General features: G+C 42.4%; 1 protein-coding gene across 2 annotated transcripts in view; it reads right to left on the bottom strand.

Annotated features, from left to right (window-relative positions):
* Nucleotides 1–21,770, bottom strand: part of DEPTOR (DEP domain containing MTOR interacting protein) — a 58,442-nt gene that overhangs the window by 17,265 nt on the left and 19,407 nt on the right. For both annotated transcript variants that reach the window (XM_033155793.1, XM_033155794.1), the window contains exons 5-6: nucleotides 12,983–13,161; nucleotides 759–944 (exon numbers count right to left, since the gene is read on the bottom strand). In XM_033155793.1, the coding sequence (XP_033011684.1) occupies nucleotides 759–944; nucleotides 12,983–13,161 (365 nt within the window). The remainder of the gene's footprint in view (nucleotides 1–758; nucleotides 945–12,982; nucleotides 13,162–21,770) is intronic.

Genomic DNA, 21,770 nt, shown 5'->3' with positions numbered 1-21,770 from the left:
CATTCATGAACAGCTACATCTTAGAAAGATTTAGGGTACTTCCATACACAAGTGGTTTTTGTTTTTGTTTTTTTGCTTCAGGCTGCAATGCCGTATGAACCCAATGGGACTTACTTTTGGCTAGGTATGTATAGGATTGTGCTATGAGTCAGTTGCACAATATAAAACCTAAACTGGCCAGAATGCCCGCTCACATTGCTAACGTTTTTCTTCTGCTTTCTCTTCTAAATTAAGAAAAGATTTATGCTTTCATAAATAGCACAAAAGAGGATCAACTTCAATATGGAAAGCTGACGTCTTGTACTAGATTGTTTACAGGGCATAATGTAATGATTGAAACATTCTCCTTCCATACTTCCCCTTTTCAGCTTCTGGATTTTTTCCCCCAGAGCACAGAAAACCCAACTTTTAGGGGGGGAAATGGAACAGCTGAACAATTTCCTCAGGGATAGATGACCTAGCACACAGCTAATCCAAGGTGGGAATAGATTGTGCTCTAACCATTTATTCCTCTCCTCTCTAGAACTCTATCACTTTAACCCTTCCTTTTCAAATAGTATTTAATGCATACTCTTCACTCCCCTCAAAACAGTCTGCAAGTGCTCAGAGGCACTTCCATGTCACATATTCCAGGTTCTGTGAGTGAGCTGCAGTGAATCTTGTTGAATCTTGGCTGAAAGTACTATAGAAATTGATAAACTACTATTTTTTTCCTACTAATACCATGACGACTTCCTTCTGCCTTTGGACACAAATACCTGAGAGGAAACTGGTGTGCTTTTTATTGTCATGGTTCTGCTTTCGTAGACAAAAGGGACTGTCGTGACTCTCCGGCATCAAGCGAGACTTCTCAGCGAGCAGCTCCATCAGTCTCCTCCTCCGGCGGAAATTCATTCGGAACTGGAACAGCAGATTGCTGTCTATAAAATGGTGTTTGTTGCACACTGGGAAGGAAGGTAGGTGAGAGGGAGAGAGAAGTGGAAAGGCCTTTTTAGTGGGATAGAGAACGCAGAATGTGTCGGGAATAAGGGAACACTGCTTGCAATAAGCTACTTGAAGTGGGGTGGAGAGGTCATTGGCAAAAATGGGAAGACACAAGCAGATCAGGATGAACGCAAGAGAAACACTTATTGTTGTACAGGTGCCCCACAAACAAATCAGAATGGATGCTCGGTGAAGACCAGATATAATATAACCCCCACGTAAGCTTTGCGCAAGGAAAGGATGAATGCTCAATAAACAGGTCATCTGGAGAGGCCACAGACTCAGATTTCATTGCTCACTGTAGTGTCTTCCAAGCCATATATTAGAACTTACCCATTTGGAGTGGGGAAACTTTAAAAAAATCCTGTTATGTTTGGCATTATGGATCTATCAAAATGAGCCAAGACTTGAACTGGGTGCTTTTTTGTTTGCGTACTAATGCCTTTGTCAGCCATTGGAGGCTATAGAATGAATGGAGGAAAGATCAACATCATTTGTCTTCAGGCTACAAAGTGGTTCTATCCCCCAGAGAACAGATTGAGTCTCTATGTACTGATGTGCCTATAAATATTTCCAGATAAGTGTTAGTGATACCTATCTAACTCACAACCTTCCTATCTCCCACTCCGTTTGGACAGATGCTTTCCTTTTGAGCTTGGACAGCCAACTTGAATTTTGGACTTCCCATTCCGCATGATGCTCTGAACGTCTTGCTTCTGGAACTCCTTGGTAATGTCTCTGATCCTGTACAAACTCAGAGTATGTCTCTGCACTAACAGGGCCCCAGGACCACAAAACCTGGTGTTTATTATTTAGATCAGGCTTGATAAGTCAGGACAGGCTTTGCTATATTACATTTTCAACATGTACTCTATCAACAGAGACATCAGTTCATTCTCGCTCCTTGCCCTTAAGGCAGCAAGAGCTACTTACAACCAGGTGTGTTTCCTATCTATCTGTTGTTATAACTTCTGGGAAGGTCTATGCCAGGTTTGAGAACATGTTTGGTGCCAAGACGGACTGAATTTATATGCCACCCTTCCTCCCCAAGTTGCCCAGTGCAGTAATGATCTGTTTACTTTTTGCAATACTTTACACAACATGCTTTGATGTTGAAAAAGATTTCCAGGCTCAAATCCTCCACTCAGAAGTAGCTGCAGTATAATAAATGCATCTACATTATTATTGCACCAGTAATTAGAACCACTAGTTCATAAAAGCTGCAGTCCCTGAGTGCCTTAGGCAACAGGGAGGATAAACTTCCATTTCCTAAAATTGCAATAAACAACGGAGATAAATGTGTTGGACCTTTATCTTTTTTTTTTTTTTAACAGAGCAAATGATGGACTTGAAGTAAAAATACAGAGTGGGTTCATTTCTACTGCAAGAAATGTCCAAAACTGCTGAATATTGAGACCCATGTGAATGCTAACAATCCTAGATGAATTTTGGGACTGTCTAAAGATACCTGTTCCTCACTTCTCATTGGGTATGCACCAATGAACACTGAGAGTCACATTTAGGTTACCGTCAGCATTCATATCTGCATGTTTTTGGACGTTTATTAGTTTGCTTGGGGTTGTCTAGATTCCTTCACAGTATGTGTGTGATGTCAATTTTTCGAATAGAAGTTTTGTACACAATATTGCAAAACGCACAAACTATACAAAACAAAACATTTCATAAGCAAAAGCATGAAAAGCAGATAAAAATTAAAAGTAATGAATAAAAAATGTTCAAAAGAATGTACCTTAAAAAGGTAAAGGTAAAGGGACCCTGCCCTGACCATTAGGTCCAGTCGCGGACGACTCTAGGATTGCAGCTCCCATCTCACTCTATAGGCTGAGGGAGCCGGCATACAGCTTCCAGGTCATGTGGCCAGCATGACTAAGCCGTTTCTGGCGAACCAGAGCAGTGCACGGAAACGCCGTTTATCTTTCCGCTGGAGCGGTACCTGTTTATCTACTTGCACTTTGACATGCTTTCGAACTGCTAGGTTGGCAGGAGCTGGGACCAAACAACAGGAGCTCACCTCGGCGTGGGGATTCGAACCGCCAACCTTCTGATCGGCAAGCCTTAGGCTCTGTGGTTTAGACCACAGCACTTACCACATAGTAAATCCATAATGTAACCTGAACGTCCACAATTCACCAAATTTTGGACATCAACTATAACATCAGCATTAAATATATTCAGGGGAGCCATAACATATGTGCCACTGGGGTGCAAAGATCCGCCCAGCACCCCCAAATTTAGTTTAGCCCCCAAATTAACTTTTACTATGCTTATGTCAGACACCACACTTACGCCTTATCTCTTGTTTACGAAAGAAGGCAGGAAAAAGAAACAAACTTTTTTATTTGGTCATTTATTTACAATACACTTATACTCGTTGAGTCTGACAAGCGCCGCCATTGTGAATGACAAGCGCCACAGCTGGCGCAGCACGTCTTTGGTAAATGAGCGTACAAAGTCGAAAGTCCTTTAGTGAAACAGTAGGTATACATTTCGGTAATACCTAAGTATGTATGTATTTTGGTTTTCTAGCTTGATCAAAATTATTTATTATTTCATAGCAGGTAGATAGTTAACAGCTTAGGTGGCTTCAGCAGCGGGTGCCTGCCCCCCCCCCCAGAATTTGGTGCCCCACACACCTTGCACCCCCGGGTAAAGACGGCCCTGAATATATCATTTTGAATGTTACCTATTTGGTACTTTCACAGTGAAATCACTACCCATAGTATATTTTCATTCTTATGAAATTACTGAATTGAATCGCCTACCATTCCGTCACACCACTCCATTTTAAAAAGACTCTATGGCTATGCTCACACATGCTCTTTGCTTGATGACTCAAACACTGAGTGACGACTTGCAAGCGTAGAGGAGCTATCAAATAAAATATTAAGAATAAAGGTGTTGTTTAACTCCAAACAATATTGCTTGAAGGAGATAGTTAACATGGTAAACTGCAACTCCATCTTGTGTTAAGTTTTATTTAGTGATGTACATATTTGTTTAAGATGGCCTGATGTTTCCTCAAATTTCTGATGCTGACGTAAAAGATTAGAATTCAAGCGTTTCTGTCCTGCTTAGAAAAGTGGAATAAGCCAAGCAGACCGCACTGCTTATACTGGCTGGACATTGGTCAGCCACCATTTCACTTTATGCAAATAATAGCTTGTGCCAATGGGTTACATCAGAGCAATGAATTCATGCAAACTCATGTCTTCTTCATGGAAGACAGCTGCCATCCTTCATTAGTCTACAGCTCCAATACTACAGATGATTAGGCCATTCACATGTTCTCGGGCTCAAAAATCTAGGTGTAGATTTTTAATGATTAGCCACGTGGAATTTCCTTCCATGAAATCGATTCATAAAGTCTAAGGTGGCCCTAAGATAATGACCACACGGCAACTTCCCATAACCTCAATTTTGTATGCAGCATGACACTAGAAGAGAGAGAAATAGCAGGTAACATGCAGTGTGGCATTTATGCGCTGCATGCTTCCATGTGGATTGTGATGCTCATCCTCCAGCCCCACACTGACTGAACTAGCAATGGGGATATCAGCACGGAGGAGATCAGGATATCTAAAGCTATCTTCTTGGACAATTGAGATGATATGGAAGTTAAGGAAGACAAAGATTGGAACTGCCAAAATTTCATTATTCCAAGCGCTGCCAAAAAGACAAATTGCTGCGCTCCCTGTCATTCGCTTCTTCAACTGCCGCTTGCAATTATTGTTATTAAAGAGATTCCAAGAAGCCACGATCACTCCATCTGAGCCTGCTTTGTTTCAGATTTCTGGTTTATTTCAGTGGCAACTTTATTGGCTTGTCACACCAGGTGTGCTTTCCAATTCCCCCCAAGGCCTTCATTAAGCTGAATAGTTTTAAAATTAAAATTACAGAGGATGTTACATTTCGTAGCAATTCATTTCCTGGTTCCTAGATTCTAATTACACCATGGATGGTGTCTGACTTCATTATGCGGAAAGCAGGTGATCTCATGGTTTTAAATATATGCAGTGATAACATGATGCAGAGAGAAACAGAGCTTCAGCACTGTAAGTAAAAACCAAACTCAGTGGTAGAGAACATAAGGCTAGCTGTCTGCTAAGTCTGATTCCCCCCACCCAACACATACACTGAATATCCACTTTCGCCAGCTACATTATTTTCAAGCTTGGCCCAGCTCACAAAGAAAATATCTGAATAAAGTCTACTTTTATTTTCCTACATTCACTTCCAAGAATCTTCCAAGAACTGAATAAAAAAGATTTTGAAGAAATCACTGTCGTTATGGAAAACACCACAGATTTCAAAATCTTTAACTCCTCATCTTTTGAACATTTGGTGCATGGATCTTCTATAAATGCTTTAGGCTAGTGACCAATTTCTTTTTTTTAATACTCATTTCTTTTGCATATGCAAAATCCTGGAAGAGGTGTTTTTTCCTGCCCTGCCCATATTTCCTAGAGATTGGTGACCTGATTTTCACGTTAAATGTTCACCTTTCATCTCTGCATAACCCTGATGTGTCACACACTGCCCCACTAAGTAGAGTAGCAGAAGGGCTTCCCTTCCAATTTTCCTCCTAGTGGAGCATAAATACCGCAAGACAAAAACATATGATATTGCAGAGAGCTTTCTCCCCATTCCTTCGAAAGGCTTTTTGGTCTTCAGAGCTAATCTGGCATCTGTAAATGTGCTTTAATGGTAGCATCAATTCAGAACATCTACCCTGTCATTAAAAATCCAGACGTTCAGTTACTGGTGTTCATCTATCTTTCTATCCAAGCCAATTCCCAATATTATATCCCACTCTCCTAACATTTCATCATGTTTTACTGGGCTCAAGAAAGGAGATGTTTTGTTGTTCCAGGGGGTTGGACTTAAACCAATGGGCTCAAATTACAATAAAAGGGATCTAGACGAAACATTAGGAATAGCTTTCTGTAGATATGAGTGGTTCAGCAATGGAATGGACCACCTTGGAAGGTGGTGGACTATTCTTTGTTAGATTATTTTAAGCAGAGAGGGAATGGCCATCTATCATCTATGCTTTGGTAGTAAAGGTAAAAAGGTAAAGGACCCCTGGATGGTTAAGTCCAGTCAAAGGCTATGGGGTTGTGGCGCTCATCTCCCTCACGAGGGAGCCGGCATTTGTCGAACTTCCTGTAGAGGCAGGAATTTAGAATAGATTACTTTTGAGGGACCTTCAATTCTATGACAGAGGACAGTTTGATCTCTAAAGGCAAGAAATAGTTTGTCCCAATTGCAACTGTGTCTACAGATGTTTTTACTAAGTGGGCCTGTACCACTCCTCTCCCTTCTGAATGTAGCTGAAATATTAGGGGAAGGGACATTGCTACCCAACCTCAGCGAAGTTGACAGATCTTTAGCTAGTCTATATTTCTAAAAAGCTCATGTAGCTTTCCATAACAGTCTAGTGTCACACCATGATATAGATCCCAGGGTGGGGTTATATGCAGATGTCAGCATGAGACAGCGGCTACACCCTGGGAATGGTTTTGACTGGCCAAGCTAAACCAAGTGAGGGCTGCCAATGGGTCTCAAACCTTTGGTGAGTTAGAGACTTCCCCTGCATGCAAAGACAGGCTCTAGCACATTGAGTGGACAAGACCAGTAGTGGGTCCAATGGTCAAGAAGGAAGTTTCTGCATGGGCTGCAGAGGGAAGTGAGGGGCAGATGGGGCTCATCAAACTGGGAAGGTAGCCCATCTAGGAGAAGGGAAACTCTGGTCCTAAACCTATGCTGCTTTGCAGGAGATCTTTGGGAGAAGAAAAGGCTAAGGAGTAAACCCTACACAAATCCATTGGTGCCTTGCACATTTCCTTCCAACAATTCCTGCAGCCAAGCTCTGCATGCAGTCATTAAGTACATGGTATGTATACATCTCCAGCTAACCAAATTGGGAAAGGCCAGGACCAACCTAAGGCACAGAGCATTGCCAGAAAGGGGCAGCATTTCCAGATAGAAGTTCAAGAGGAAACAGAAGGTTCTGGTTAGAGAGGCAGCTGAAGAAGAAGAAGAAGAAGAAGAAGAAGAAGAAGAAGAAGAAGAAGAAGAAGAAGAAGAAGAGTTTGGATTTGATATCCCGCTTTATCACTACCCTAAGGAGTCTCAAAGCAGCTAACATTCTCCTTTCCCTTCCACCCCCACAACAAACACTCTGTGAGGTGAGTGGGGCTGAGAGACTTCAGAGAAGTGTGACTAGCCCAAGGTCACCCAGCAGCTGCATGTGGAGGAGCGGAGACGCGAACCCGGTTCACCAGATTACGAGTCTACCGCTCTTAACCACTACACCACACTGGCTCTCAACATAGTGGCTGGTATAACATAGTGGTTAACCTAAAATTCTGGTTGCAACCTTGTCTCTGCCATCAACTCCACAGATGTCTGTCCCCTCAATCTCACCTGCTGTACCTGGAAAACTGGGATAATAGTACTACAAGGGTTGATTATGACAAAGCAATGCACATTAAATGCTTTACACACTCAAAAGTGTTATAGAAACACAAAACATTTATTATTATTCAGACAGGCATTTAGATATGAAAGCTCTTGCCTCAATGCTAGGATTTGAACTAAAGATGACAGTCAGGCCCTTTTCTATGACAATAAATTAACTAGAGAAGGAAACTGCATGTCATTATTCTTTGTGCTTATTCAGCAATAAGGGTAGTCGAGTTCTATTATAAACTGTGACAGCAGTTTATAAAGACAACCAATGAGGCACAAAGGTATTTTATCTTACACTCAATCGCCAGCCAAATATCTCATTCAGCTCTTGCCAGGCTACAGCAGAATGCCAATTAGTGTTAATTGAAACTGTATTGACAATGCTGACATATAAGTCACAAAGAATGGCTTGGCCCTTGGAGAGCAGAGGAAACTTGCCAACGGATCCATGGTATTTACTTGCAAGCTGAGCAGACTCTATAAAGATTGCAATAAACAGACAACGGAGTGAAAAGCAGGCAGCTGTTGTTATTTCAAAGTTAGCTTGCAATTTGGAAACAGGATGGGGGGAGATGAGAAAGCAAGGTTTCTCATTTTTTTTAGCTACGCTAGTTTCAGTATAAGTACAGACGCAGTCAAAACAGATGTTATTTTTGTTTGCTACAGCTAAAATCCATAATCATTCCATCTCAGCTGAGTGTAACCAATATCGTTTCTAACTCGGGTGAAACACAATGAAATCTATAGAAACTAAGTCTTTAAACCAAATCTCCTACTGGCAAAGTATTATAAATAAAGAGCTTAGCCTCTCTGGGCTTTAATCAGATTTTACACCAGTCCTTTTCATCCTAAGTTCTTGGAAAGTCAATAAGAACACTCCATTTCTAACATTAAACAGGAACAAGGGAGTTGCATACATTTCCTCTGGCTGCAATTCCAACCTGTTTCAGTTCCCCAGGGGAAATCTTGCATGACTGGGTCAGAACACTGTCGGGTTAGCCCATCAGTGCCCTTGGTAGCCGGCCAAAAATTATGGTTGCCAGTGGGAGGAAGTTGCTTGTTTTCAGTGCCTGAGCACCTCCGAGCACAGTGCAACGCAATGCAATGGTGTAGTGGTAAATTCTGAAGTGCAGGATTTCATCATGACAACTCCTACAGCCACGGCTCCAAGGAAAGTCCATTGCATACACAGCAGACAGCCCCGAAAGAGCAACAGCACACAGCACAATGCCTCATTCGTTCTAATCAGCCAACATTCATAGAACAGGTGGTGCATTAGCATGTTTTGATTTGATCGGGGAAACCTGGGTTGCAGCGCCCCTGTTCCTCACCCGCAATAATACAACCACAGGACTCAACATGGACACTGGTACCAGAGCCTGCAATAAACCCAGATGCCAACTTTGCTGCCACATAAACCCGGACAACACCATTACTGGTCCCAACAACATCAAACATACCATCTCAGGACTATTTAATTGCTCATCTTCCAACATTGTGTATGCAATCAAATGCCAACAGTGCCCTTCAGCTCTCTATATTGGACAAACAGGCCAAACCCTACGCCAAAGGATAAATGGACATAAATCTGATATCAGGAATCACAAGACAGAGAAACCAGTAGGAGAACACTTCAATCTCCCAGGACATTCTATAAAAGATCTCAAAGTAGCTGTCTTAATACAAAGAAATTTCAGAAATAGACTGGAAAGAGAAGTGGCTGAATTACAACTAATCACCAAACTTAAAACCACGGAGAAACCTGGTCTGAACAAAGACATTGGATTCTTATCTCATTATACATAACAAAGCTATCTTTAGCCATCTCACCCCTTGCCTTTCCCTGCAAGACTAATTACAGCCATTAAGAGTCGTCAACAGGTTTTCCACACCTATCAGCTGATCACCCATTCCTACCACCCTTCTGAGTAATACCCCTCCCCACTCCCTCACTATATTTAAGGATCTGGTGACTTCTGTTTCAGTGTATCTGAAGAAGTGTGCATGCACACGAAAGCTCATACCAGGAACAAACTCAGTTGGTCTCTAAGGTGCTACTGGAAAGAATTTTCGATTTTGTTTTGACTATGGCAGACCAACACGGCTACCCACTTGTAACCTGTTCCATTTGTTTGTTTGCTTGTTTTAACTTTTAATCACCTTCATCCCATAGGATTCCAGGTCATCCAAATAAAGTATTTGAATAAAACACAACATGCAATAGCGCAATTATTAAAATCTTTTTTTAAAAAAAAACAAAACCCTTCAATGGTGTATTGAAATTTCAGCCATAATTGCAGCACAGCAGCATACAGAAGACTAAATTGGGCCTCACACATCCTTGACCTCTCAAAGACCCAATGGAAAAGGTGTGCCTTCAACTGACACAGGGAATCTGCCAGGAAAAGAGACAGCTTGTTGATAGGACAAACAGGGCTGGTAGATGTTGGAGGAGACACTCCTGGCTCAGTCCTGCTCAGAATTAGCTGGGCAGCAGTTCCATTGAACTCAGCGGTGCTTTCTTCTGACTGCAGAGGATGGTTTAACTCGTAACACACCTTGAACTTTAACAAAAGATCTCCAGCCTGCTTTAGCTTTTTAATGACAAATGCTACCACTTAGAATCATAGAACTGGAGAGTTGGAAGCGGCCACAAGGGTCCTCTAGTACAACCCCCTAAAATGCAGGAATATTTTGCCCAACGTGGGGCTCGAGCCCACAACCCCCTGAGATTAAGAGTCTCATGTTCCACTAGCTGAGCTATCTTGTGCATGAGATAGCAACCCTGTGAAAGGAAAGAAGCACCCAGCCTCTCTTTGTGTATTCATTCCATCACAAACCACAGCAAAACTTGAAAGCCTTGCTATCACCTCATTCACTTGCTACACCAACCAGGGTCTGCCAACATCCTGGCATGCCAGCAGCTGCTTTTATCGCTCCTGCTCTAGTGGGGCGAGTATTGGAGCTGTGTTCAATTCCCCTTACAAATCCACTATACTACTGGTACAAGGCCAGGCGCAATCCCCTCACTTTCTTCCAGGAAGAGGTGAAGGGCTGGAGTTTGTCTGTGCGACAAAGTGCTTTCAAGGCAATTTAGAGCAGGGAGAGAGAGTCTCAACATGGTGGGTCAGGTTTGTAGATCCCTGGGACTGTACCATTCTGAGTGGAAGTGACAGTCTCACTGCTGCGTAAAGGCTCTGGGGTGATATTCAGCTATGTTTTACTCAAGGGTAGTAGGCCCATTAAAATCAATAAGCCAAACTAAGCTAGGTCCATTCATTTCAGTAGGTCTGAGTGAAACCTAACTGAACATCAGTCACATACTCCCCCCCCCCAAAAAAAATAAGCTCTGGTGCAAGTTCTTAACAAAGGTGGCAGGAGGTTCTTCAGAATCCAGTTAGAATGAGGAGAATCTACTGTCTAGAGAAAGCAAGTAAAAGTGGTCCTGTGATACTTTCTTTTTTTTAAAAGATGGACAGCCTGCCTGAAGCAGATGGGGGACTGAAGGGGCCAAGGCTGATGGCTGAACCAGTATCCAGTGTGAGGTATGTCTGTTTGCGCTGCGGCAGATTAAGAACCTGCAGTGGCTTCTCTCCCTCTCCCGTCATCCATTATCTTATCTGCGCCCTGTTCTACCTCTCCCTTTTATCTCCTAGTCCTTACCTATAGCATGTTCTTGCCACTTCAGAGGCCAAGGGAGTACACTTTACTTGTGTGCTGTGCCCTTAGCAGCTGGCACCCTATAAATTACTCTCTGGCAGCAAGATTAATTGCACAACTATGATGTAGGCTGGCGAAAAGTCATTCGTCGCGTTATTTCCAGCCCAAGTTGAAGAGCAGTAAGATTAGAAAACCAAAGTGAAAACCCTCAGAGCCAGTTGTAATTCAATCCTTTTGAGGGTTGGCATTGCCAAGGGACAACAAGGAGCAGATCACTACAAGTAAATGCAGGACAATAAGAAACGATGGATGATGTGGCCCAAGCCCTACGCTACCCAACTCTCCCAAGCTCATACCAAGAACAAACTTAGTTGGTCTCTAAGGTGCTACTGGAAGGATTTTGTTATGTACTGAGTTGAATAGGATCCAAAATGCACCAGTCTGATTGGTCCTAGAACAATAGGATTGAGATTGCAGCAGTCTGATTGGTCCCAGAACAATAGGATTGAGATTGCAGCATTCTGATTGGTCCGCAGGAGCCACCCAATCCAGCTCCAGGTGGAAGTGAATCCACGCTCCGATTGGCATACAGGAGTATCCCGGAATTAGCCAATCACGTGGGGCCCATTGTGTAAATAGTGTATATAAAGCAAACGTTTTGGGGGAACTGCATTCCTCACTACTATGAGCTGAATAAAGAGCATGAAAGTCACACTGGACTCCGAGTATATTTCAGATTTTTTTATTTTTTATTTTGTTTTGACTATGGCAGTCCAACACGGCTACCTACCTGTATCTCTCCCCTGAAAATTACCTTCTGCTGGCAACAACCAGGCAGAATTGGACTTAAGATGTAACTAACTTTTGCTGGATTGTACTCTCACAGTTCGCAGCTTTGAAAATCAACTGGACTTAAAAGATAGTCAAGACTAAGGGCTTATCCACAGTTTGTCTTGCCCTGCTGCTTTCCCCTGGAGAAAGTCACTCTTTAGCGCTCAATCAGACCAAACAGCAATTTGGGTTTCCCCCCGGATTGGCATTTGTTCCGATCTATCGCTAAAGAGCAGGTTCTCCCTTTGAAAGGAGCAGGGCAAGGGGAAAACTGCTCGGACCCCTGCTTTCTATGCACAGCAAATGCAGAATGTGGATGAGCACTAAGGCTGCATACACACTCCTGGTTATTCTGCATTCAGTGCACTCCCACCACTGGTTTGGAAAGCATTGCACACCTGACGTCAGCCACGATCCCTATCTGCCCTGTCGTTCCTTATGAAATACTGCATTATGATGGGCTTGCCCAGCTTCAATCAAAATTTAGAAAAAGGAAAACCTTGCTGTGTTCTGAGCTGGTAATGTGTACACAGTCCAAGTCCTATGCCGTTGTTTTAAACTGGACTCAGGTCACAACTAACTTTTCCAACTTTGGGCTCTCACGGGTGGCAGCTTGTGCTGAACTCTGAATCACAGGTTTTCCAAAAGGAGGAGAAACCACCGCAATCAAACCCTTCTTGGGTACGCCTGAAAAAAGAAAGAAGGATATACTCCCCTCAGAAAAAGAAATATAAGCTGCTCAATAGGACATGGGTCAAAATGACCAATCTAATGAAGCCAGTCTACACAAATTGTGACCCACCTAGCTTTCCACTAACCACTAAGCATAGCTACTAAATATAACTTTCTGTTTTGCTGCCTGTCTGGGGTTGCAAAAGTGAGGAGCATTCACAATATATATATGCCCACCACTTAAAAATATGTAGGGTCAAGCAGTCCATGTTAAAACATGCGACCACCTTATGAGATCCTTCGCATCTAGACAGAGCTCGCTAAAGCAGGGAACATTTCTCACCATGCTGTATAATTCCGTGCTCCAGCAGCCTGCGACCAAGTTGTTCAGCTTCAGGCCTTGTGGTGGCCTCTCCTTCCTGGATCAACCAGTCAATCAGCTGAGATGCCATGAAAGTGCGTTCGTATTTTATTCCTTCCTCTTCCCTGGCTTGTAAAAGTGCATTTTCGGTATTCATCAGCCTGCGACGAGAGAAGGGAGGGAGGGAGAGGAAACGTGAGCACATGAAGGTTAAACTGCAGAAATGTGTTCAAGGTTCCAATTCCACCTTCGTCCAAGTTTACCCAAGGATGGAGCAAGGACATTGCAGGCAACGCAAGTGGTTTCTTCCAGTTGGGAGCATCAAGAAAGCAGCATACAACTTCTTAATCATGTTTTCCTTAATCCCCTCCGCTGCTGTAAACTTCCATGCTTCTTTCCAGAGTCTTTCCCATTTTTCCAAATCAATTGTCTTACCCAATTCTCTCGCCCACTTAATCATAGTTTCTTTCACCATCTCATCTTTAACCTCCCATTCCAGTAATATATTATACATATTTGATATTAATTTATTTCTGCTTTGTAACAGGTGTATTTCTAATAAAGAAGGTTCATTAAAAAAAAAAACCTTTTTGTGTCCTGTCTTGGTTAAATTTACTATTTATTTGATGGTATTGGATCCAACCCGTTAAGAAATGTTTAATATCATTATACTCCTTTATTTTTAATTTTCCGTCTTTTTGTTCTATCAGATCTTTATATTTGCCCCAGTTTGCATTGGAGTTTATTTTTTTTGACTGTAATTATTTCAATTGGAGAGACCCATTTAGGTGTTTTAGGTTCCAATAATCTTTGGTGTTTTCCCCAAATTTTCAATAGAGGATTTTTGATAATATGATTGTTAAACCCTTTATGTGCTTTTAATTTATTTTCCACCAGGTAGGCATGCCAGCCAAATTTGTTTTAAAATCCCTCAAGGTCCAGCAATTCATGATTCTCTAATAATAACCATTCTTTTAGCCATAAAAAACCTGCCGCATCATGATAAAGTTTTAAATCGGGTAATGCCAAACTACCTCTGTCCTCAGTGTCTATCAGTAATTTATATTTAATTCTGGTTGCTTCCAGTTGGGAGCATTAAGAAAGCAGCATACATAGATCAGGGGTTGAGGACATACTTCGTATGCAAAAGGTCCTGCATACAATCAACAGCATCTGAGCAGACTGAACCATATAGTAATGAAACAAGGATTCCCCCCCCCCAAACACAGCTCCTGGTTCTTCCCTGTAAAGGCCCCTCATCATCCATACCAAAGCATCTATCTGCTTTGCATTCGAAAGCTTCCAGGATCAATCCCCAGCATCTCCCTGTAGGGCTGGGGGAAACACCAGTGCTCTGTAAGATTCATTCAGGTGGTCTGCAGCATGTTGGTGGTTGAAGACACGAGACAGCACATCCATCACATTAAACAGTCAATCTCTAACTGTACCTGAAGAAGTGTGCATGCATACGAAAGCTCATCATACCAAGAACAAACTTAGTTGGTCTCTAAGGTGCTGCTGGAAGGAATTTTTTTATTTTGTTTTGTTTTGACTATGGCAGACCAACACGGCTACCTACCTGTAACTGTATTGCTACAGTCTCCTTAAAAAATGTTCCTCTTAACTGCCTTGCATGTTTGATAAATCAGGCTTATCTACCCAACTTCCTTATGAAATATATGACCAGGAACTTAGTGGAAAAAGCTTGCAACATATTAATCCTACAGTGAAAGCTAAAATTAGACCCATGTCAGTTGTTTCAGTGGGGGGTGGGAACTGACGGTTGCTAACCAAGTAATAGGTCAATGAACTCATCCGAAACTTCGTGTTACGTGAACTGCAGAATAAGTTCACTTGTTCCTTCTCCTGAGTTCTTCTCTTCCTGGCCTACAACGTGAAATAACAGGCTTGCACCATTCGCACTTGACGATTTTCCAGATTCCTTTCAGGTTCACTAATGGCTAAACAGAAGTACTTCTTCTGTTTGTGAAAGGGACGAAATCCTGTGAATGGAACAAGCTCTGCTGCAGGCGTTTTTATAATTCTAATGGTACCAAGTGCTTTAATTTTAATAGAATTTATCAGGAGAAAATGAAGCTTGAGCTAAAATACTTCCCCGACAGCATCAATAAAAAGCGAATCGGATGCAACCATCATTTCACAGCCCCTTTCCGTTCAAATGCAAGACGTTAGAAATGGTACGGACAACATTTTAGAGATGATACCTTCGATCACATCCTGTTCTCTCTAACTTAAGAGATCCCCCCAAAGCCAATAAACATTAAGCTAAGGCTTTTTCTAAGCAGCTGTTATCCTGGTTTTGTAGACTCTGAGTGGGAATTCTTTGTTAATAGTTCTTTGACGAGTCTATAAATAACATGCCCGGCTGCTTGGTGTGGCCAGGAAGAACAAAAGAGATGCTAATGGCTGCAATGGACAGGCACATGAAAGGAATCTGGAAAATTGCCAAGTGGGGATTGTTGGTGGCAGCAGGGACCTTGCAGGACTTCCACATCAGGAATCCAGAAGAGATCAGCTAAAGAGCAGGAAGGACAGAACAAAGACTCTGGAACTCCAAACCTATGCTGGTTTTATGCCACTTTAACCACCATGACTTCTAATGAAAAATTGTTCATGGGCTTGCTAGACAACTGCCACTTGCAGACAACTTGCCAGACAACTTCAAATGAAATGGGAATGATTGTTGAAGCTGTTTAAGAGCTCATCCACAATTTTTGCTTGTCCCAAGCCTAGAAAGACAGGTCCGGGAGGTTTTCCGCTTGCCCCATGCTTTCTAGGCATGGATCCAAATGGTTTTTTCCACCGCTTTCCCCTGGAAAACCTGTCTACCGCCGAATCAGAACAAGCATCCATCTGCAGAAAAAACTGTTGTTCTGATTCAGCTGTAAACAGTGGCTTTTCCCAGGGGAAAGTGGCAGAACAAGCAGAATTGTGGATGACTGCTATGTCTGTAGTGGGGATTTACCCTAACAATCCTGACCAGTATACATATAAGTACAGTGGTACCTCGGTTTTCGAATAGCTTAGTTCACAAACAACTTGGAACCCAAACGCTGCAAAACCGGAAGTAGGTGTTCCAGTTTTCGAACTTTTTTTGGAAGCCGAACATGCTCCGTTTTGAGTTCCCCTGTGTTTCCAACGAGGCCTTAAAAATAGCAGGGGAGAGAAGGCAAGCAAAATGCAAGGGAAATCGTGAAAGATACAGGAAATTGAATGCAGAGTTCCAAAAAATAGCAAGGAGAGACAAGAGGGCCTTCTTAAACGAGCAATGCAAAGAAATAGAGGAAAGCAATAGAATGGGAGAAACCAGAGATCTGTTCAAGAAAATTGGAGATATGAAAGGAAGATTTCGTACAAAGATTACCATAATAAAGGACAAAAGTGGAAAGGACCTAACAGAAGCAGAAGATACCAAGAAGAGGTGGCAAGAATACACAGAGGAATTATACCAGAAAGATATGGAGGTCTCGTACACCCCAGTGTTGTAAGATTCGTGTGAAGGTGCTTCACGAGTAATGGAGCAGGGGCCCAAACAGTCTTTTGCAGTTTTATTGTGCAAACTATTTACAGTGCAGAGCTACAAAAAGCATGTCTGTCTCAGTTGCTGGCAGAATCCTGGAGTGGCCCCTTCTGGCTCCTTCCCCAGCATAACAACTTTGGCACCCCAAGTCTCCTCCTACCCTCCTTGCATTTCACCCCTCTGCGCAACTGGGGTGCCAGAAATGGCGTGCCTCCCTCCTGACCAGCCGGGCGAGGTGAGCACAGGGTCTCAGCAACATCCTCAAGCCCTCTCCTCGCCAGGCTCCCTGCTTGTGGCTCCTGGCTAGAAGAGGCACTGGGGCTCTCAGTGGCATCCCTAAGCCCCCTCCTCACCTGGCTGGTTCCTTCCCTCTCCTCCCCACTGGAGGTGTGGCAGCTTTCCCTGCTGGAAGAGGTGCTGCTGCTCATTTGGCTTCGGGGCTCTCTGTATGCTAACGGACCCTCCGTTCCCCTCAGCGGGCCAGGTGCAGTTCCCTGACAGGTGTAATAGTTAAATCACCATACGCACAGGGCAGAAATCTCCAGAGAGCCAGTTTATACAGCCAATAGAATCAAACCTTCCTGTGGACTGCACCAGTTTCATCTGCATGTAGTGATGGCAGCATATTTCATAGAATCAGAGAATTGTTGAGTTGGAAGGGACCCGAAGAAGAAGAGGAGGAGGAGTTTGGATTTGGATTTGATATCCTACTTTATCACTACCCAAAGGAGTCTCAAAGCGGCTAACATTCTCCTTCCCCTTCCTCCCCCACAACAAACACTCTGTTGTGTTCAGAGAAGTGTGACTAGCCCAAGGTCACCCAGCAGCTGCATGTGGAGGAGTGGAGATGCGAACCCAGTTCACCAGATTGCGAGTCCACCACTCTTAACCACTACACCACACTGGCTCTCTAGTCATCTAGTCCAACCCCCTTATATTTGAATGGACATAGCATTTGGTCTGTATCAGTTCTGAGTACCTAGAGTAATATAAATTTGTTCAACGAGGAAGGTTTTGTTCAAAATCTAAGGAAATTCATTATAGGCTAGGAATCCACATATACAGTACATTAAAAAATATATCTCAACAATGAAATGCAAAACTGAAGATGGTACTTATGCGACCCCTTGTAATGTAAACTTGCTGGTTTCATGCCCATTTGAGTGGAAACAGTGGGATACTGGATTATACACTAATCCTGGAAGTTTAATATCAAAAACATGTGTATATGCATTGCTAGAAAGATTACAGCAGAAAGAATAAATAATTGATCTGAAACTGAACCTCAGAAATGTCTGAGGTTATTTTGGGGAGAAAAGTCCCATCCTTCCTTCCAATAAAAATATAAGTTCTCATTTCTTGGGATTGCGTCTTATTAACTTTCAGTCTGGGATGCAATGGGAATGGTTCCTTTTAATTTAATCCTCAAAACAGGGGCTAGTAAAAAGGATAACCCAAACATAAATGAATGGCAATATTTTTAAGGAATCTGCTGATTGGGGAAATTTTGTAGCAAAACAGAAGTTCTGTTTTTGACCTATAAAATCTCATATAGTATGAATCCCCTCCTACACAGAGAGAGAGAGGGAGAGGGAGAGGGAGAGAGAGAGAGAAGCTCCTAAAATATATTCTGGACATAAATTAGTTTAGCTTTATTCATTAATGTCAATCTTGCCATTTTTGAGCCCCTATGTGTATCACAGCTGATTTTAGGGGATTAGTTTCATTTGGTGAAAAGGCTCTGGATCCTGAAATGGAGCCCAAATGGTCCAGAAGGCTTTCAGCAGCTACAGCCCCCTTATGCCTGCCATGTTGTTATTTGGGGGTGGCTAAGGCCTCCCTACAACCAGCTACCTTCCCCCTATGGATGTGATCCTGCTTGCTATCTGATTTTGTAACCTCAAGATTCTCCGGTTCTCCTTCTTATTCCGTCAGCAGGAAGAAGCTGGGGTCTGATAATTACACCTTTCAACAGTCCCTGTTCTTGAGAGCAGGGGAGAAGCTAAACTGAGGTCAGAAAGCTAGCACAATCAACTGTGATTTGAAACCTCTTTACTGAGCAAATCTAGTTAGTTGCTTGCATCATGTATCCAGGTTGTTTACCCCATGTAATTCATGTACTTCACACACAGACACAAACTCTCGGAAGCTACGCATCTGCATGCGATGATAGCTAATGCCTCGTTAATTTTTGGCAGGGACAAAATGTTCTGGGTTTTAGAAAAGAGGGGAGGAAAAACAAGGATATTGCCAAGGGGCAAACTGGAGAGTGATGTGTAAATCCAATAAACATTATCAAAAGCTATCTTGTTTTGACTGTGTTTTATCCACACAGGGGACACATCCAAACAGTGGACAAAGAGTTTAAACAGAGTTTAATTTTTAGCTACTCAAGCATGCATGGTCTCGCCATGGTAACAGGAAATCCAAAACAAGGAGGAACGGGGAGATTTGTTGCCCAGACACAAGCCCACTGTGCAAATGAGCCCTGTAATTAAAATTGGTAGAAATATGCCCATCGTGGTAAACGTGTGTGTGTGTGTGTGTTCACATGTGTGTGTCTATCAAACTATAAGCAATGTTAAACACATCCCATTGGTATTCACAGCAACAGCAGCCTTGGTTGTGATCCTGAACAGACCACCTAACAGGTTCTATAAGCAGTTTTAAGAGATAGGTGCAATGTTAGAACACAGGCTCCCTTTTATGTTTAGTTTTGCAGGGGTGGGTGGGTAGGTAGGGAAGGCTTGCATTTGCATGGGCATTGTGTTGTGCTTGGTGCACAGAGTGAACTGTTGCATTTCCCATGGGAACTCTTGCAAGTGTCAGTACCGGGCAGGGAGGGGGGCAGCTTTGCCCTTACCGCTAAATGCCCCCCCCTATAATGCAGTGCTTTTCATCTCACATTTCATGCACATAGGGATGAATGGCAAGAAATCACTTATTTTGTAGGAAGTCAAGGGGTACACACTTGGAGACCATCAGTGTATGTATCAGTACCGCACAGAACCTGTTCCCCCACCCCACCCCCGCAGTGATCCCAAAAATTAAAAATCAAGCAGGATCCCATCTCCATTCTGCTTTTAATTTTTGGTCATTCTAGAGCAAGAGTGGGGAACCTTCTTGTTATGAAGCACTCTTGACCCACATTAAAAGTTTGCTTGGTGGGGAGTGGCATTAATGGGTGCTGACTGCATAGCTCACACATACCTGGACTGAGCTGACCACCTGCAAGGGCCTGCATGAAATTATTTTTTTTTAAATAAAAATACTTTATTTTATTGTTTCAAATTATAATACATACACATATTTTCGACAAAACATACACAACCTACAGACATTTTTCAACATCTTAAAAACCAAACACTCCATCATACTTTCCTTATCTTCATCACACTCTACCCACCACCTTCCATCACCCCACACCCCACCCTGTGCATGACTTCCAGTCAACTCAGCTATAATTTCTTTCCGTTTCTCCTCTTTCTTTCTTCTAACACACTATTATTCCAATTTCTTGTTTATTTACAGTTCCCCTTTGTTGTCTGACTTATTTAATATCCAATAGTTGTATCGGAACTTGTTCATTATAATAGGAGATTTAACTTTTCAACATAATTTTTCAAGTATCCTCTGAACGCTTTCCAATCTTTGACAAAGGCCTGCATGAAATTAGGCTAAAGGCCATATGCAGCCACAGCTCTAACGTATAACAGGAGATACCTGTACATGAGATTTTTGTATGTTAGACAGCTCTGCTTCATCTGCCTTGACAAAGTGATTGCAGGTAGCCTGACAAAGTGGATTTAAAAGTGCTGTTAGTAAGCAGATTTTGTACAGCCTCAGATGATAAAACAGCATCGCGGGAATCTTTCAAATGGGAAAGCCTGTTAAGTCACCCTGTCTACTTCCCCTTTTAACACACAGTTATGCCCTAATGACTGTTTCATCCAGTGTAGACTTTAAAGCCTCACATCACCAGAAAGGGCATAGAACAACAACCCCCCCCCCCCCCAAAAAAAAGCTGACTGCCACAAAAAACCCAGAGAATGTAATGACTACACATGGGTGTATAACTTGCATCTGGGTAGTTTGCAGTCCTGGGGGGTCTGTGTGGAAAGGGAATAAACTAACTGAAACAGAAAATTATATTAAAGTCACACACTATCACAGTATTTACTGGCACTCAAAGACTAAACCTGAGCTGATTTTCCACTATTTTTTATTATTTACTCTAGATTTAAAATACATATACAGTGGTACCACGGTTTACGAACTTAATCCATTCTGGAAGACCGTTCTTAAACCGAAACCGTTCTTAAACCGAGGCGCACTTTCCCTAATGAGGCTTCCCGCCGCCGGTGCCCTTCCACCGTTTGGATTCCATTCTTAGACCGAGGTAAAGTTCTCAAACCGGGACACTACTTCCGGTTTTGCGGAGTTTGTAAACCGAATCGTTCGTAAACATGACTGCCCTTCAAAAAAGAAAGACCACAGGGCAGTTTACAACATATGCAAGGTTGTAGGTTCGATCTCCTTTTTTTAAAGGGCCCACATAGCACAGGAAAAACCTCTTACTTAGACCTTGGGATACCAGTTAATGGGCTAGACAAATCAGTGGTTGGACTCAGTTAATTCACATTGGGAAAAATATTTGTTTACATATTAGTTAATATTAGTTTATTGAATATGAATTCAATATTAGTTCATATGAATGAAATTAATGCTAGCATGCCATATGTGCATTTATTCTGAGCGCAGAAAACACGTTTCCTTGCTGTAGAATTTGGCTTGTCTTAAAACCTATGGAGAACACACAGGCCTTCCTTTACATTAAAAATTTCTGTGGTCGCCATGCACTATTTAGAACACTGTTATTTGAAGTAGGTGGGGAAGGGAGAATCTGAAGGATCTTTCTGCCTTTTAGCACTGGGGCAGAGAGCATCTTTCCCATCTCTTTTAGGCTGAGTTCCAAGTTGGAACATCTAACTTTAACCACAGCCATTAAACCTTGCAATTTCCCTCTGTTTATGAAAACATTCTTCTATGGCATTAGGGAAGTGTATTGAAAACACAGCATGCCCTTCCATTTGCTGTGTTTGACATTCGAAAAGCAAGGGAAATTTGTTTCACTGGCTACTGCAAACAAACGGAACAAGAAGACAAACACAAAAAGAAAGAAGGGAAATTTAAAACAAACAAACAAACAAATAAATGAAAAGAACACAA

This window comes from Lacerta agilis, chromosome 7 (genome assembly GCF_009819535.1).
Source record: "Lacerta agilis isolate rLacAgi1 chromosome 7, rLacAgi1.pri, whole genome shotgun sequence".
Lineage (NCBI taxonomy): Eukaryota > Metazoa > Chordata > Lepidosauria > Squamata > Lacertidae > Lacerta > Lacerta agilis.
The sequence above is the reverse complement of the archived record's forward strand: the minus strand, read 5'-3'. Positions and strand labels throughout refer to the sequence as shown.